Source organism: Capronia epimyces, assembly GCF_000585565.1.
Source record: "Capronia epimyces CBS 606.96 chromosome Unknown aczIQ-supercont1.5, whole genome shotgun sequence".
Taxonomy (NCBI): domain Eukaryota; kingdom Fungi; phylum Ascomycota; class Eurotiomycetes; order Chaetothyriales; family Herpotrichiellaceae; genus Capronia; species Capronia epimyces.
Window position 1 is genome coordinate 1,712,486 of NW_006912908.1, and position 17,420 is coordinate 1,729,905.

A 17,420-nucleotide genomic window follows, 5' to 3' on the forward strand; every position below is an offset into this window, starting at 1 on the left:
GACAGGTGAACATGGCATGGACAGGTGAACATGGCATGGACAGGTGAACATGGCATGGACAGGTGAACATGGCATGGACAGGTGAACATGGCATGAACAGTAGATGGATGGATGAATTCCAATCGACGTCTCGTCGTTAACCTCCATTCCTGTTTCCCGAACCCACACCCGAATCTGAACCTACACCTGACCCCAGTCCCCAGACCCTGAATTGGCGTAACTCGTAACATCCTGTCGGAACACTCTGGAACTCGCAAGGGCTCGTGATCATCATGGCCGTCTCGCATCTATATCTCAGCTGCATCTGCATGGGCGCTTGGTCATTCTTCCCTGCCCATAAGGCAGACCCGTCTGGCTCAGCTCAGATGAAGCCGCCCTTGTCATTCTTTCCCTGGCGCTCTGAGCGAGTAAAGACTTCTTTCGAAGTCAAATTGCCCACGCCTTCAAGCAGGCCACCCTTTCCGAGCTGGCCGCCGACTCCTTCGTTGACGCCGTCTTGGATCGCATCGACGTTCTTATCGCCGGTGATTTTGGTTTGGTTGAGTTTGTCTAACCGCGAACGAAGAAAGAAGGCCGGTCAGCGGTCAGCAATGCGTTACAAAAGTGCAATGTGTTTCAACGCAGTCAGGAGTCAGCACTGAGCAGTGAATGAGAAAGCAACGTCCAGAAAGGACCGACGGGCGGCATCATAAATTGTAGACTGCAGCCTGGAGTGCCTGTCCAGACGCCGTTCACTCATTCACTGATCGGTTCACTACTTACACGATGCAGAGCGGATAGTCAATCATGAGGATGAGATGGCATACCTTTGGCAACATAGCTAGTCTTGTTGTCACCCCACCAGCCGAGGACTTTGTCTTCGATCCACGGCACCCAGTTCTCGTATTGCTTGTTGTAATAGTTCTTTGCGCTCTCCATAACGATGACGTCTGAATGGATAGACAAACGGTCTAGGTAGTCAGGAGAGGAGAGAGGTGTCAGGGCAGGATAGCGTAGGTATTCGACTCTTGGGGAATCGTCAGAGTTCGTCTTCGTATATGGTCACAGAAAAGGATTAGGATTCGGTTTCGGGGGTCTCGAATGCACAGAGCGTCAAAGACTGTGTTTAGGATCGTGGCGACAATTTGACAATTCTAGAGTTGGACAAAGTGCGCAGATCAGCAGCTAGGTACAGTACATGTAGGGATACAGAGCGCAGGGAGGGTGTTGGGTGTTTTAACAGCGACTGCCAGCCGACTGCCAGCCCAGCCCAACGGCATAATGATGGCATCATGGGAACTGGAACTTGAACCGGGTCAGTCGACCAGGGTCATGTATGTGGCAGACAGGCGCCTGTTGGTCCAGGTGTTGGTGTGAGGTGTGGCTGGTACGTCACCTACTCCATACACCATCTACCGGCACCACTGGTGTACGCATACGAGTACTGGCGATGTTTCATGATACAAGGGTGGCTTGTCAATTTTCAGTCAGCCCAAACACGGACGAATCAAGAAATGAGAAATGCAAAAGGCAAGGCAATGGGAAAGTTCAAGTTGGAGGGTCAGACTGCGTTGGCTGAGGGAACACCAGAAGCTGGAAAGGTATGACGTAGCCCAGGCCAGGATGACCATGACCCTTGCAAAACGGAGTACGTAGTACATACAGTACTTTGACCTCAATATGGTGTCTTCGCTGAGACTCTGCTTCCATGAGGTGCGCCCTCTTTCTAGGCTCTACTATAACAAACAAATATCCAACCCCAACCGGGCTTGAACATCCCTCCACCCGACAGAAACCTCACTCGGATGCATGGCCCGACGACGGGCTTCGGCATCTCGCTCGCGCCAGACGGCGTGGATGATGGTGCGAGCGAGAAGGCGATTGTGCAGACCCAGATGGTAACTAAACTCCAGCCAACGGTCGACGGCGCGTTGGTCGTGGTCGCTGCACACCTCGACCGCGGCGATGAAGACGGGCCACATGGAGATGTTGCCGCCGTTGAGGTCGAGAAATTCCGTGGCGTCGGCCAGCACCCGCGACACGAACCGCTGCGTGACGAAGGGCGGCGCGTCGAAGAAGGCCCGGTAGAAGTAGACCAGCGTTGCGTTGCGGAAGATGTTGAGGTGCAGTTGGTTGAGACGAGTGCGGCCGGTCTTTGATTTTGTTTTTTCTTCTCCTCCTCCTCCTCCTTCTTCCCCAACTAGCCTGTCTTCCTCGGGTGGCCAATGTACTCGTTTGTCGTCGGAATCGGCATCACCCGCCGCTTCTTCCGACATTAAACATTCCCAAATCCTCGATATTCGTGGGTCCAGGTCGGCCGACACTTGGCCTTGGGCCAATTCTCCTTCGAGCATGCGAATGGCCGAAATGGAATTGATCACGCTCCGATGAGCCCCGATGGTGTAGGCAAAGTCCTTCCTCGACGACACGGCCCCGAGGAGAACGTCGGTGAGTGGCGATGGTCTGGTCGGGGCCTTACAGCCGGTCTGTGCCACCTCGAACGACAAGGCCAGGCTCTGAGAAATGACCCATGCGTCGTCGGACTGGCCCCAAGGCTTTTGTTTGGACAAGTGGCCTATCAGACTGGCGGCGCCGTCGAAGTGGCGGCGCCACGACCGGCCGACATTTGAATAAGCGCCCTGAGAAAACACGGGTCAGTCTATGTACATCTGTGGCTTTGGCTCGAGTTGTTTGTGGAAGGAAAGAAAGGAGTGTGTTTGGGGAAGGAAAGAAAGGATACTCTCTCTCTAGAGAGATCTTACATCGGTAACGGCCAGAATGTACATGGTGCCGATGCACGCGCTGTAGTCTTCGCTAGGGGTTTCAAGACTCGCGCGTAACTCACGGAGCGCCAGACCGTAGTATTTCAGTGCGTGGTTCTGCATTTCCCTTTCGACCGCGACTGAGCCTGAGCCTGAGCCTGAGCTACCTTGGTGGCCGTGCGAATACAAATTGGCCAGATTGGATGCGGATTGCGCCAACAAAGCATAGTAAAGGCTCTTCGAGGCTCTAGATGCGGACCTGGACAAAGACGACGCGTTTCCCAAGGCAATGCACGGGTAGGTGGATTTCCAGGGATTCCGTTCCGAATCAATATGGATCATGAGAACGGCCACTCGGGTCACATAATGATGGAAGAGCCGGTGTTCCTTGCTGTCTCGATGCATAATGGGCATTAGATTGGACGGTGCTGCTGTACATGTGGATGTGGATGTTGGTGCGGCTGTGCGTGTCGTGCTTCTTTCGGCCGCCGACGTTCTTGACACGGGTGAGGGTGACATTGATGATGTTGACGATACTGAGGATGATGATACCCAGGACACCGAGGGATTCTGAATTTGGGGGTTGGCACTGGCATTGGCAGTGGTATTCGGTGAATAAGAGGGCTTGCGGTTGCATTGGATCGAGTGAGGATTCGACTGTGGGCGTTGTTGTTGTTGATGTTGATGTGGATGTGGTTGTTTCTGTTGGTACCTACCACACCTCTGATACTTGATGATACGAAAAGGGTTTTCGTCGGCGACATGTAGGCGGCAATTGCATCTTGATGGGATGCGCGTCTCACCACCACCACCACCTTCAGGGTTATCGTCATCGGTACGTTCACCACCATCAGCACCATCATTTTTTTTGATCTGGTCATAGACTGATGATGATGACGACGACGACGACGACGACGATGACGATGATGATGATGATAATGACCCAACCTCGACCTCAAATTCGTCTTCCTCACCGCCCACCAGGTGGTCAAGATCGGCTTCGGAATAAAGGGCATTCTCCGACCAGACTGGCCCGTCTCCCAAACGACGGCGTGAATGGGATTGATAGCGACCCGTGGAGGGATCGACCCAAACCAATTGAACATTATATCCCTGACACGGGATCTTGCGGGAGTCGCAGGCCTTGCAGCTGGGCAGGGCTCCATCACATCGGACGCGACGCTGGCGGCATGTCCAGCATGCAGTAAAGGTGCGTCGGACCTTTTTGGGCATTTCTCGACGACGTCGTTCTTCTTCTCATACGAAGAGTTAGAGTTAGATGTAAACATCCATGTCTATGTGTGATATAGTGTAATGAAAGTATAAACATCCGAAGAGTTAGTAGAGTCAATAAACATTCATGTCTATGTGTGACATGTTGTAAGAAATGATGCAGCGGTAACGATAATGATAAGAAAGACGACGTTGAGGTGGTCCCAAAACTTGGGAGGAGGACGACATCGGCCTAGGCCCCTAAGCCCATGTCAACAACCCACTGGCTGGGTTAAGGCGGCTTATCAAGCCTGAGCTACTAGTCCCGTACATACATGCATAATACAGTACTACTTACTGTATTATCTATTATCTAGTAGATAAGAAGTCATACGTTAGCACTGGTGCTAATTATTAACTTGTGTTGTAACGAACATGGCAGAATTGCCGATCATAGATCACAGATCACCGAATATAGAGCCTCGGAGAGCGTTGATAGCCATATATGTAATTGATAGGTACTCTCCTACTGTGACGGTACTATACACCAAGTGGCTAATTCACTCGTGAATTAGTTACCTCGTCCTTTTCGCGGCTGTCGTGCTGTCACAGTTTGGGTGAACCGTGACACCTACAAGAAAAAGACGAAGATATCGTCAAGATTGGTTGATCTGGACCAATAGTACCTGGGGTAGCATCTGGAACGAATCGACTCCGTAGGGGTGCGTCTAGAACAAACCGACTCTATAGGGGTCAGCAGTCACCAGGCGGTCTCCCAGTGCCACGTTCAGACTCGCCCCTGAAGAGCATCCCGATCGACGGCATTCGCAACCGCGAACAGCTTTTCCTCTTCCAAGTATCTTCCCACGAGTTGCAGACTGATGGGCGCTCCATCGAACAACTCCGGATCGTAAACCTCGTGGTTGGCTTTGTCCCAGTCGGTGACGGGGACGTAGCCTTGGTCGGCCACATCAATCTCCTTGTTCACCGTGCCCGCGGGCAGGATCATAGCCGGGTAGTTCAACAGATTCCAGACCGAGAAGTAGCCCCACCACCTGAGACATGAGATTTGTAACTTGGTTAGCGATGGCTGTGGCTTTTGGCAAGAACGTCTCCATAGGCTGAAGGAGGACAGACAGCACGGCACTTACGGTAAGAAATCATGGGGGAAACTGGCACATGCCGCGCTGGGGCAAAGAATGGCGTCCACCGGCTGTCCCGTCGAGGTCAAAGAGGCCGTCTCGTTCCAGTGTCGTAGATACTCTTGTTGGAAAGACACTTGCGCCCTATAGATTCCGAAGAAACTCTTTTTAGTATCGACACACACGTGACACCTTTAGCATGGGATGAGGATGTGAGGATGTGAGGATGCCTGGCTTACGCTTGGAATTTCATGAGTTCAGGCACAGTCAATTCCTTGGTTCCCTTGCTGAGCTGTTGCACACTCGGAATCATGGTGTCTCCGACCTGGGCCAGGATTTCTTTCAACTGACGAGCCGCGGTGGGAAAATAGAGGGGGAGCTGAAAGTCATAGAATTGTAATTAGTCCAGCCCACATTTGACTACCTATAGTCAGAAGAAAGTCACAAGCTCTTCTCTTACCGTCACATCCCAAGAATAGCTGTGCTTGTAGGGCTTGAAGTCGACAACTACCGTTCCATGTGGTCAGTGTGTATGTACAGGATAAGAAGGGGGAGGAGGAGGAGGAGGAGGAGGAGAAGAAGAAACAAAATCAAAGACACAAGTTGAAGCCGCGGACATGTCTGCACCTCTAATGCAGCTGCTGACACTACACTCAAGAGACTTACTTTCATGTCCCGCCGCTTTCAGTTTGTCCACGGTTTCCCGCAAGGCCCGACGCACCGGGGGATGTGGCATGACGACCTCATCGAACCACAGAACGCCAATGGTGGCCTTTTGGGGCGCGGGTTGTCTCACCCATGGCAAGGGCACGACCGAGGGATCGGCATACCAGGGACGGTCTTGCAGCCAGGTCTCACAGATCAGCTCCAAGTCGCGCAAACTTCGACCCATCGGCCCAATGGCCGACGGAATGGCAATTTGGCCAGGCACCGGAATGGTATTGCCCAGGTAACTGCAACGTCGTGAAGTCGGCTTGATGCCATACAGCCCGTTGAAGGCGGCCGGGGCACGAATTGACCCGCCAATGTCAGTGGCGATGCCGATCGGGGCGCCATGACAGGCATTCAAGGCGCCTTCGCCGCCCGAGGAGCCGCCAGCACTGAGGTTGGTGTTGGCCGGGTTCAAGGTGCGGCCCCAAAGGTTCGATGTGGTTTCCAGAGCCTACGAGACGAAAATGAATCAGCATCAGAATCAGCCTGGCCATCAGCCATCATTTTGGCCCTTCACATGCAACGACTGTACAGTCGGACTGTACTCGTACCATTCCCGTCTGTGGCATGGTCGTCTTGACGTAGACCACGGCCCCGGCCTTGCGCAGTGATTTCACCGCCACAGCATCATCATCAGATTTCCGATCATGCCATGCTGCAAGCCCGAGCGAGTAGTGCATCCCTTTGACGATGGTGAGATCCTAAAGAGACATTGGTATTGGTGGTCAGAGTCTGTCTGGTGTCTGGTGTTCGGTGCGGGTGCGGGTTCACAAATCACAAACCTTTATGCTGACTGGCAACCCGTGCAACGGGCCTACCGGTTGACCCGTCTTCTCCATGATTTCATCCAGCTCCATGGCACGCTTGATGGCGCCCTCGAAATCAATGTCCATCAGGCATTTGACCAGTTGCTGGGCCATGGCGGCCCGTTTGCAAAACGCCACCGTCACTTCTCTGGCAGACCATGTTCTCGATCGGATCTTCTCAAGGATAGTAGTGGCATCGGTTGCATCGGTGATGTCGAGTTCTTGCGGAGTCAGGATCCCAGCGGACTTGAACACCGGCTTGACATTCCGCGGCAAGTTGGAAAGAATCGAACTGGGAATCCGCCATTCTGACGGGATTTTGGCTAGAAGAGCTTCTTGCGCCTTCTATATAAAGGTTGTATGCATGGTTAGTGGTGATGGTGGTGGTGATGGTGGTGGTAACGGCGATGAAAGAAGGGATAGATAGGGCCAGTATCCGTAGTATGTGTGGATGAGAGGGATTGGATCTACTGTACCTGCGATATCTCTTTGCAAGATGGCGACGGCTCTGCCATGATAATTGCGCTTTCTGTTGTGTTGTCCCCAAATCTAGTCTCGATAAGCGATAGAAGGAGTGATGTGACTGAGACGAGTTGATCAATCAATAGTTATAATTTCAGTCCAGGGACTAGATCTATGCTTTTATTAAACCCAACCAACAGTGAAGTTCTGTTCGAGTCCCGTGCGGCTTTCTAGTGGTGGTACAGCAGGTGGGTGAGATTGGGGGACTGGAAGGGCGTGCCATGGCAGCTTAGGACGGCACCAGGTTGATATCAGTATCCGTACTCCGTACATAGGTACTAACTTAATAGTAAACTTGCCTACTGCATACTTATCTTCCACAGCCCAGTAATAAATAGCTGTGATAGGTGGACCACTGGACATTCGAGTGGAAGGTCAGGACGAGAGCTGTCAGGAGTGAAAAGCGGGGTCTGGGTGGAGGGGGCTTAGGGGCCTTAGGCTGGCTACAGTATCAGCCTTGTCTGTTATCCGTGGTGTATTGTAAGCATCGGAGATACCCCAGATACCTTAGGTACAGGAAAGGTATCCGTACTGTATACTGCTCCGTGCTGTGTGGCAACAAGGCATCCCAGGACGAAGTGCCTGAACCGTCAGACGCCCCAACCACTACGCACCTACCTGTAGGTACTTTGGTACATAGATACAATCTTTGTCATGCTTCTTCTGACAATTGCAAAGATGTTGATACCAGCATGATAGCATGCACGGGTTTCGGCTGGGCAAGTCATGGTACTGATTACTAAATATCCAGACCGGGTGCAAATTTCATTCTACAAAGTGAATAGATGCATACCTAAATGCACACTGGGATGACTCCAAGTACAATCTAAACCCCTCGAGCTTGCTTCTCTCTGGCTGTAGGAGAACTTGACAACACGCGCCCGTCATGTTCCATCCCATCCCACTCCTTTCTCGCTGCTCCTCATCTAACCACTTCTTTCGTCAAATACATCTAATCACCACTCTCCACCAACTTTGGCCTGCAGTTATTTCAGAAAATTGAAGTCTTTACGACCCAACTTCTGCCGCATCCGAACCCTTTTCCGCAGGCACAGTGACGGCGACCGAGTCTGCAAGTACCTTCTTGTCATGTTCCAGTTGGACTTGTTCATCTGTGGCTTCGCCTCGGATGGTGGCATCTTCCATGAATTTGCGAGGCACAATGACATTTTCCTCCTTGAAGTAATTGGTGTTGGTGATGCTGCGCATTAGAGTGTAGACCATGCACAGAGCGCCCAGGGCATAGAGACTGTTGTATTAAATGGCAGGTCAGTCAATCGGTCAATCTACTGAGTACATCTCCACATTATGTGGGTGTTGTTAAGGACAGGAGACTTACATGATCTGGACGGTGGTCTGAATGTAGAACTTGACTTTCTGGCCGGCCAGGATGAATGAGATGAACATGCCGAAGCTCGAGTAGGACTTGAGCAAGCCGGCCACTTTGGCCAGGCGGACCGGGTCGTTGGTGGTGGCGCCCAAGGTCCATTCCACCACCATTTGGTAGCCCGAGTAGATGGAGCCGAACAGGACGTACAGGACGAAGAAGCCGCCGAACTGCGAGTCAGTCCAGTCCCAAGCGGGCGACTTGGCCAGATAATCCACGTTGTGAACCTCCATCCAGCCGAGCAGCCCGGCGCAGGCACCGATGGCCAGCGCACTCATGAGAGCAGCGCCGAATAGTCCTCTCCGGCGTCGAGACTTGACACGAGGGTTGTCGAGGATCATGGCCAGGATGAATGGCACGACGAATTGGATTCCTTGGAAGCCAATGTTGTTGACGGTGCGCGTGCGTAGATTAAAACATTTGGCTACAACATCCCCAGTTAGCAAACCCAGAGTCACAGGGCGGGAAGCAACAGAGAGGGTTTATGTGTGCACATTGCTATCACTTACAGCTGACGCTGCTGGCAAGAGCCAGAGCCATTTCACAGGCCAGCATAGGAATGGCCAAGATCAGGTACTTTGGTTCGATGGCGGTCTGGCCCAGGATCTTGAGTTCGGTGGCCATGTGTGGTCGTTTGAAGACGGCAATATGAGTGCCATCGTCACGCACGACAGTGGCGGGATCGACGATGAAGAAAAAGGCGATGAAGATGGCGGCACAGTGAATGACGACGAAGACGGCATACACCGGGGTGGAAACTCCCACGGCTTTGGTCTGATGGAAGTTGGCCCCAAATGCGATCAAGGCACCGACCGTGGCGCCCACGGCTCGGATAGACCACTGTATGCTGATGTACTGTACATAGATAGGGGTCTCCGGTCAGTTTCTGGAGGAGAACAAGAACACCGAGAGAGAGGGAAAGTGAAACAGGACGGAGTGCTCACTAAGCCTTTGCAGTGCTCTTCCGGGTACGAGAATTGCACGTAGGCCGCAGCGGTCCAGAGAAAGCCACTGGTGCATCCCAGCACGGTGCCTCCCAGGTACGGAAACCAGTCGTTCCCGGTGCGGTCAAAGTACCACAGGCCGGCCACGTAGACGGGGTAGCCAATGCCTCCGATCATCAGACATGTCCGCGGCTTCAACTTGTTCAACACAAACCCGACCACCAGAGCGCCAAAGGAGAAGATGCCGTAGAGGATGGCGTTGATATTGTTGGCCACTTCGGCGGATGATGCTTTGCCGCCACCGGCTCCGAGACCCGTTATGGCGACGTAGATACCCGGCAGACAGAAGAGGATACTTCCAAGTCCGTTAGCAATAAGCACATCTCCCCTCTTCACGGGGATCAGGATGCTCACCATCCAACCACAAAATTCTGCACAAAGGGCCGTGTAAGGCGCACCTTGCTTTTCAGCGCTGCGGGGGACGACATGTTAACAAAGGGACTCGTGTATGAGGGCGTGTGCAAGTTTGAGCATGTGGCACCGTAGGGTCGGCAGGGAGACGTTGTGGAGATGGCTGCTTGTTCTTAAATAGTGGCCGACGAGGCTGTCACCATCTGTTCATCCCCGACCTCTACCCATCGAATACCACGATAAGGAAGCAAGAAGGTCAGGACGAAGATCTCGCATCATTCTGAAAAGCTGTACTAGTAGAGAACTTGTTCCAAGCCGTCGATTCTGGGCACTTCCTGGGCATTGTTCGACGAGCTGTCATCTGATGGCTGGTTGCATATCTTGACAAGGTCTCTTCATCGATACTTCTTGGGTGAGGACTGTGATTGGGCCACCTTATCCTTGCCATGGTTGACTAATGGGATTGACCAGGTAGAGTGGCAGGTCAGGACGAAGATAACGGTGCGGTAGTATCCGTTTTACTTATTCGAACGAGGACGGAGCACGGAGTTGGTCGACAAGGCTTGGGCTTAGGGGCTTGGGCTTGTATTGTCTTTTCTTGGAGGCTCCACGGATAGCTGTGACAGCAGCGAGCCACTGTGCTTCTCGGTCGCCCTTTCTCCACTAGTTGCCGTTGTCGCCAGTTCCAAGAGGGCACGGCGCCCGGGGAGTATGTCTATTGTCATGACAAGCGGTGTGCTGCAATATTCAATGGCTGGCTTATTCTGGCCTACGGCCTAAGCCTTCGTCCTGGGCTGCCAACGCCCCCTGGATTCGCACCCATGTGGACAAGAATGAACGATAGACACGATAGGGCGATGAAACCGACTTGACTGTCTGGAGAAAACAATCTCATGTCGAGTCAAGGCATGCCCGGCGCTCAGGTGAGAAGCAAATCAATACAAAAGGCGGCTCTTCTTGCTTCTCTATACGGGCCATCTAGAAAGTCTCCCAGTGCCACTGTCACTTGGCAATTCCGCGCGCTCTCTCTCTCTCCTCTCCCCCTCCCTCCGAGTTCTTCTGTTGGGCCTGACAACTTCTATACAGTCGCCCCTGCAAAATACCAACCGAACCAGAAACCAGAAACCAGAAATCATGGTTGAAGATCTATCCGCGACCCAGCTTCAGCAGGCTGTGGCCGAAGCGCAAGCGCAATATGTTTCACGAAACCCACAATCATTCCAGTTGCACCAAAAGGCACAGCAGTACCTCCCCGGAGGCAACACGAGGACTGTCATCTACACACCACCATTCCCTCTCACATTCTCCGGAGGCAAAGACGCGACATTGACGACGGTGGATGGCGACGTCTATGTCGACTTCCTGGGCGAGTTCAGCGCGGGCATCTACGGCCACTCCAATGCGCGTATCAAGAAAGCCGTGGTGGAGGCCCTCGATGCAGGATGGAACCTGGGCGGGCACGGCGTGTACGAAAAGCTACTGGCGGCCAAAGTGGTGGAGCGCTTCAGGCCGAGCGGGATCGAGCTGGTGCGCTTCACCAACTCGGGCACCGAGGCCAACACCATGGCAGTGGCGACGGCGCTGCATGTGACGGGCCGGACCAAGGTACTGGTCTTCACCTCGGCCTTCCACGGCAGCACGTTTGTCTTCCCCAAGGCGCCGATGAAGAGCACGACGACGGCCAACCTGAATCTCCCGCACGAATTTGTGCTGGCCCCATTCAACAACATGGCCGAGACCCAGGCGATCGTGGCAGCCTTGCCGGCCCAGAGCCTCGCGGCCATCATGGTGGAGCCGGTGCAAGGCTCGGGCGGCTGCCGACCAGCCACGCGCGAATTCATGCACTACCTTCGCCAGACGGCGGACGAGCAGCGGGCCATCCTCATCGTCGACGAGGTCATGGCCTCGCGGCTGGGGTTCCACGGCTCGTGTGCGAGCCTGGGCATCCGCGCCGACCTGGTGTCGCTGGGCAAGTATATCGGCGGCGGCATGACCTTTGGCGCCTTCGGGGGCCGACGCGACCTCATGGAGCTGTTTGACCCGGCCCGAGCCCTGCTCGCCCACCCGGGAACTTTCAACAACAACGTCGTCAGCATGGCGGCCGGCGTCGAGGGCTTGGACATCTACGACGCCGACAAGGTGGCCAGCCTCAACGCCACGGGCGTCAGCATGAAGAAGGCCATCCAAGCCATCCTCATCGACGAGGGCATCTATCCCCGCGGTCCCGACTCGTCGTGGGACCTCATCGAGGTCGACAGTTTCCACCGCCCAACCATGACCCGTGTCTCGACGTCGGGAGAAGCCGACGCCGAAGCCACGGCCGAGTCGTTCAAGTTGGTGAAGCTGCCACTCATGTTCGTGACCGGACGAGGAAGCATGCTGAACCTGCGCTTTTCCGGTCCCCAGGAAGCCCAATGGAGTGCGCTCTTCTATCACCACATGCTACAGAACAACATCTACATCGCCCAACGAGGTTACAGTCCTCTGAACTTGGAGCTGACCCAGGTCGACGTCGACGCCTATGTCTCGGCCATTCAGTCATTCGTTTCGAAGCACAAGACCCACTTGAGAGCGCTCTCGTGATAAAGATAAGAAGAAGAAGGAGAAGGAGAACGTGACGAGGCCTCGGCCCCGGCCCACGTGTGACCGGTTCAGACAGCGAAAGATCCAGATCCAAGGGAATCATGGAGTCATGGTTCGGCCTTAGCCATCAGGTCATGTGTGTCAAAGGTTGAAATGTTCGATGTTCTCTATCAAAGGGTCGCAGGGGGAGCGCATGCTATATAGTATAGATAGCACCTAAACCAGTCTTCTGGTTAAAGCACAAGACTGGGAATGCCTAAGTTTGACAGTACTGAGTACTGAGAGGTGATATGTAGACGAAGACCAGTGAAATACTGCTCACCACCAGTGGCTTTCTGGTCAAGACCAGTGAAGGGCTGTTCGCCACCAGTGGCTTGCTGTTCAAGACCAGTGACTTCATCTCTCATTTTCGCCTAGCTCAGCGAGAATTTCTACCGCCGACAAGTGCAGGGGCGAGGACATTGGAATCCACCAGGCGGAAGCGTCAACATCGACATCAACATCGACGGGTCAAGAAGCGAGTTGACTATACCAGTATGTACGAGTATTCAGGCTGTCCTCCATGTGCGGGATTTGAAGTCTTTTGGCCCAATGAACCAGTCGGCCTGGCCCTTCTTACAAAGACGCTGGTCTATCTGTATGGATATAGGTATGGGGAGCTGATCTATGTGTATGGGTATAGGGATGGGGAGCTGATTCATGTGTATGGGTATGGGGATGGGTAGCACTTCGTTTGCGCGATACGAGTCCAAGTGTTGATCCAATAGACGTTTGGGATGCAGTTCCGAAGAGCAAATATTCCACTCCAGTCAATGGCATTCCATTATATACATCACTAGAGTACCCATTTTGAAACTGCCGTCAATCACCACATGTCTCATGTCTCGGCTTGGAGTCCCCTGTGCCAGTCTTCTTATCCAAAGTCCCCTAGCCAGTCTATATGTCGAACTTCTCACCTACCAGCTCCTCACTCAACTTCCATAAACGGTCTGCATTCTCTTTGCTGCTGGCATACTCGTAGGGGTCCTGGATGTGCGCGTCTGCGAGGTAACTACCGCTCTGCGCCTCGATGCTGGGATCCAGCGCGGCAACCAGCGTGGTGGTGATGCCCTGCTCGATAGGTTTGGCCGGGTCGTCGGCGAAGGGAAAGGGGCGGCCCGTATTCTTCAAGGCAACGACCTGGAACGCCGCTATTTCGTCTTGGAAGTTAAGGTGGGTCGCCAAATTGGTGTTGAAGATCGCTCCAGGGTGCACGGCGAAGCTGGCAATCTTCCTCTCACGTAGCTTGTTGGCTAGCCCGACCGTGAAGAGGATGTTGGCCGTTTTCGACTGCCCGTAGCCTGACCATGGGTCGTACGCCGCTCCATTGGAGAAGTTGGGGTCGTCGAAACGCACGGGACCGAGCTTGTGACCTAGGCTGGTCAAGTTGACGATCCTGGCTCCTGGACCGGCGGCCAGGATCTTGGGGAATAGCCGTTTCGTGAACAGGAAGTGACCCAGGTGGTTGGTTGCAAACTGAAGCTCAATGCCGTCTTTGTTGGTCGTGTACTCTTTCACAGCCATGATTCCCGCATTGTTGATGAGTATGTCCAGCTTGTCAATTGCGCCGCTCACCGTCGCTGCAGCGGCACGCACGGAATCGAAGTCATCCAGCGAGACCGGCACAAATGTCACCTTGACCTTGGGGTTGAGAGCCTTGATCCGTAATATGACAGCCTCAACCCGTGGCTGAGACCGTGCAAGCAGAATCAGGTGTGCGGGATTGGCATGTGCAAGGGCCTCGGCCGTCTCGCCTCCCAGAGTATTGTTGCTGGCGCCTGTAATGACGACTGGTGGGACGACACAGTTAGCAGGGAAAGTCCATATGAGAGATGGTCTTGTGCAATAGCCACCACCCCGCACCTCCTTCAGCATGGACGATCTCGTCCGTCAGAGATGTCAAGTCGGCAGAAGCACGAATGTTGAGGGCAATGAGGGTGTCAAGAAGTGTGAGTGACTTACTGGTCTTGCCATCAACTCTGTCGGCCAACGCGTTGACGACTTCGACGCCTGTGGTTTCACGTGTGAATGTCGTCATGGTGAGTGGCAGGGCGGTAAATCTCACTCGGTTCTGGTTCTGGTTCTAGACAGGCTGATTGCGATCAAGATGCAGTGAGATACACAGTTGTTGATTGATGAACTGAGACCCTCCCCAGGGGCCAGCAGCACATCGGAGCCATCTTAAATATTCTCTCAGAGCACGTCTTCACCAGCACTAGCTGCAGGAGTCAGGAGTTAGGGAATCTATCTCCATGACAGGGGCACCGGGGAGCTTCGAAGGTACGGGTCCCAGTGGCAGGCACAGGCACATGCGCACGGCCGCATCAAAGTCGTGACAATATGACAAAGTCTAAGTGGAAGCGGAGAGCGGCCGCACACGTGACTGGGTGTGTATTAGTCACCCAGCGTCCGCGGCCGCAGCGGGTGGCAGATTGTGGCAATAATTCCACTACGGCCGCACAGCTACTCCTCCTCCCTCGGGTTTACTCGGTGTACGGAGTACATTGTACATACACCTGACAGAGTACACATGTGGCAAGCTTAAAGAATGAGTCGAGCCTCAATGCACAAATGCCTCATTCGGGCTATCGAATCCAATCAGCTTTTGCAGTGAATACTGCCAAAGCCAGAGCGGTAAGAGAAGTATTGATAGTACACGCATCAAGCGAATGCCTGGATACTCATAAAGGGGGTATCTCCGCAACAACAAATCCAGTTTCCCAATCCAAAACCAATCGTGCGCGTAGCGTAGCCATACCTGGTGAGAGCCCTTGGTGGCCTCGTCCACAATGCCCCCGACTCAGACTATTACCCACGTCTCGCCCTCGGTCGAGGCGTTCAGATGTTCTCGATGACTCTTGCATTCATCGCCTGCTGGAATCCATCATTGCTGTCCACGTGGAAGGCATTGCCCGGGTTGTGCTTCGAGCTGCCTTCACCCCCCGTGTGTTGCTGTTGCATCAAGTCGGCCATGTTGGTAGGCATTGTCTGGTTGGTGGCAGGAAGGAAAATGACCTTGCTGTTGGCCGTCTTGGCCATCGCCTGCATGGCTTCGAGATATCGGATTTGCATGGCAGGCGCTGAGCTCAAGATATCGGCGGCCTGTCTCATGAGTTTGGCAGACTCAACTTCGGCGCGAGCCGCAATAACCTTGGATTCACCAATCCGCTTGGACTGAGCGGCCATGGACAGGGAGTCTTGCAAGTCGTTGCTGAAGATGATGTCTTTGATCAACATGGACTCGACCTGAACACCCCAGCCTGAGGCCACGTCCTCGATAATCTCTCCAATGGATTGGGCAATCTCTTCACGACGCTCAATGACATCTTGGAGAACACGGGCACCCACGACGTGGCGCAGTGTGGTTTGAGTACGCTCCACCAATGCCTGACGGATGTTGGAAATACCAAATGCCGCCTTATGAGGAGATGTGATGTGATAATAGATGACCGAGGTCAGATTGAGGGTGACATTGTCCTTTGTCATACACACTTGACGCGGCACTTCGACAATCTGAATTTTGACATCAACCTGAATGAGGCGTTCCGAAAGAGGGTTGATCTTGACCAGACCGGGATCGACCGCGCGGTAGAAACGACCGAACTTGGTGACCAAGCCCACATTGCCTTGCGACACTGGTTTGTAGGGATTGGGGCAGATGATACAGCAAGGGATGGCACCCATGAAACCAATGCAGCTGCCGAGAGAGTTGACTGCGTTGAATGTCAGTGATGAGGAGCAGTCAAGTCCGCGGTTGTAACATACTCATTGACCCGTACCAGCCGTGGGTTTCTACATCAGTGTCGCCTTGGAGGATTTGAGCGTATGATGGCTGCAAATCTTCGCGCCGCGGTGGCTGCACTTTGATGACGCCGCCATTTTGAGGGCGGAAACCGACGGGCGGGGTGGGTGCTTTGCCGTTGTCGAGACCCGAGTTTCGAGGAGAGTCCATTGTTGATATCTTGGATGAAGGGAGCAAGTCGCGTGTGGACGACAGGATGGCGGAAAGGCAGTGTTGCTGTGCGACAACAACAACAACAACAACGTTGAGGGCGCAGTGAGGGTGACTGTTGAGCAGCTGAAACTGAAACCGGAGGAGAGGGGTTGTTTGTTTCGGCTCGAGACTGAATGCGGCAGATAGGGAGATATATCGCACCGTAAAATAGAGAGACAAGGGATGAGATGGAGAAGGGTGGACTACAAGATCAAAGATGTCATGGAGAGATATATGTGTTATCGACTTGGTGGAGTGAGGCGAAGGTCGAGCCGTCAGATGGGACGATGGGACGATGGGACGGTAGGCGCAGGCATGGACGGCCAGAGGGTCAATCAGACCGGCAGCGGGGAGGCGGCGTGGTGATTGGCGGTGGAGAGGGCTTAGGGGCATAGGTTAAGGCTAACTTGAAGGTTTGAGGAGGCCCGAATTCTACTGGCAGGGTGCTGAGCTGCCTTACCAACAGTAGCCATACCCATGTTATTTCTGGAACATGGGGCATGCCACCGCCTGCACCTGGCACCTGGCACCTAGCACCTAGCACCTAGCACCTCCCACCTAGGCGGGCACCTTCTAAGGGCTCAAGGCCTAAGGCTAAGGCTCTACCACACTCTCCCCCGCTGATCATAACTGGACCATTCTTCTCCAGCCGAACAGACCCTGCGTTGTTAGCTACTATCTACTATCCGAACGGAGTATTGCCTCTCGTATTCGAATGCGTGCAGAACGCAGTTTGCCTCGTGATCGTTCATTGAATATTCTAGTCTTCAACAAATCAGCTTGGGGCATCCCTGTATGCTTTCTCCGGGGGGCTGTGCCATCTCTCCATCTCTCTCTCCACTCCACGGTCCAACTCATGTTAATCATGTTAATCATTCTGCCCTGGGCTTGGCCATGATTCGTTCCTCTACCAATTCTGATGCACACT

The 17,420-nt window shown here is 53.6% G+C and overlaps 7 protein-coding genes across 7 annotated transcripts; 1 reads left to right on the plus strand and 6 right to left on the minus strand.

The window, feature by feature from the left end:
• Positions 1 to 361: 361 nt before the first annotated feature.
• Positions 362 to 918, minus strand: A1O3_06569 (uncharacterized protein; the record flags this gene model as incomplete). Its single annotated transcript, XM_007736687.1, has 2 exons — positions 362 to 549; positions 807 to 918. 2 exons carry the CDS (start codon positions 916 to 918, stop codon positions 362 to 364), a joined length of 300 nt encoding a protein of 99 aa, XP_007734877.1.
• A 797-nt stretch (positions 919 to 1,715) lies between these two features.
• Positions 1,716 to 3,146, minus strand: A1O3_06570 (uncharacterized protein; the record flags this gene model as incomplete). The annotated part of the gene is made up of 2 exons (XM_007736688.1): positions 1,716 to 2,618; positions 2,742 to 3,146. The coding sequence occupies 2 exons, from the start codon at positions 3,144 to 3,146 to the stop codon at positions 1,716 to 1,718; spliced, it is 1,308 nt and encodes a 435-aa protein (XP_007734878.1).
• Positions 3,147 to 4,740: 1,594 nt separating this feature from the next.
• A1O3_06571 (uncharacterized protein) lies at positions 4,741 to 7,127 on the minus strand (the record flags this gene model as incomplete). Its single annotated transcript, XM_007736689.1, has 8 exons — positions 4,741 to 5,008; positions 5,105 to 5,239; positions 5,335 to 5,474; positions 5,556 to 5,602; positions 5,762 to 6,257; positions 6,358 to 6,507; positions 6,589 to 6,957; positions 7,089 to 7,127. The coding sequence occupies 8 exons, from the start codon at positions 7,125 to 7,127 to the stop codon at positions 4,741 to 4,743; spliced, it is 1,644 nt and encodes a 547-aa protein (XP_007734879.1).
• A 1,015-nt stretch (positions 7,128 to 8,142) lies between these two features.
• On the minus strand, positions 8,143 to 9,953 carry A1O3_06572 (uncharacterized protein; the record flags this gene model as incomplete). The annotated part of the gene is made up of 5 exons (XM_007736690.1): positions 8,143 to 8,383; positions 8,474 to 8,945; positions 9,031 to 9,376; positions 9,466 to 9,820; positions 9,880 to 9,953. 5 exons carry the CDS (start codon positions 9,951 to 9,953, stop codon positions 8,143 to 8,145), a joined length of 1,488 nt encoding a protein of 495 aa, XP_007734880.1.
• A 1,057-nt stretch (positions 9,954 to 11,010) lies between these two features.
• Positions 11,011 to 12,459, plus strand: A1O3_06573 (uncharacterized protein; the record flags this gene model as incomplete). Its single annotated transcript, XM_007736691.1, has 1 exon — positions 11,011 to 12,459. The coding sequence occupies one exon, from the start codon at positions 11,011 to 11,013 to the stop codon at positions 12,457 to 12,459; it is 1,449 nt and encodes a 482-aa protein (XP_007734881.1).
• Positions 12,460 to 13,395: 936 nt separating this feature from the next.
• A1O3_06574 (uncharacterized protein) lies at positions 13,396 to 14,536 on the minus strand (the record flags this gene model as incomplete). The annotated part of the gene is made up of 2 exons (XM_007736692.1): positions 13,396 to 14,288; positions 14,362 to 14,536. The coding sequence occupies 2 exons, from the start codon at positions 14,534 to 14,536 to the stop codon at positions 13,396 to 13,398; spliced, it is 1,068 nt and encodes a 355-aa protein (XP_007734882.1).
• An 800-nt stretch (positions 14,537 to 15,336) lies between these two features.
• Positions 15,337 to 16,450, minus strand: A1O3_06575 (uncharacterized protein; the record flags this gene model as incomplete). Its single annotated transcript, XM_007736693.1, has 2 exons — positions 15,337 to 16,211; positions 16,264 to 16,450. The coding sequence occupies 2 exons, from the start codon at positions 16,448 to 16,450 to the stop codon at positions 15,337 to 15,339; spliced, it is 1,062 nt and encodes a 353-aa protein (XP_007734883.1).
• Between the last annotated feature and the right edge of the window lie 970 nt (positions 16,451 to 17,420).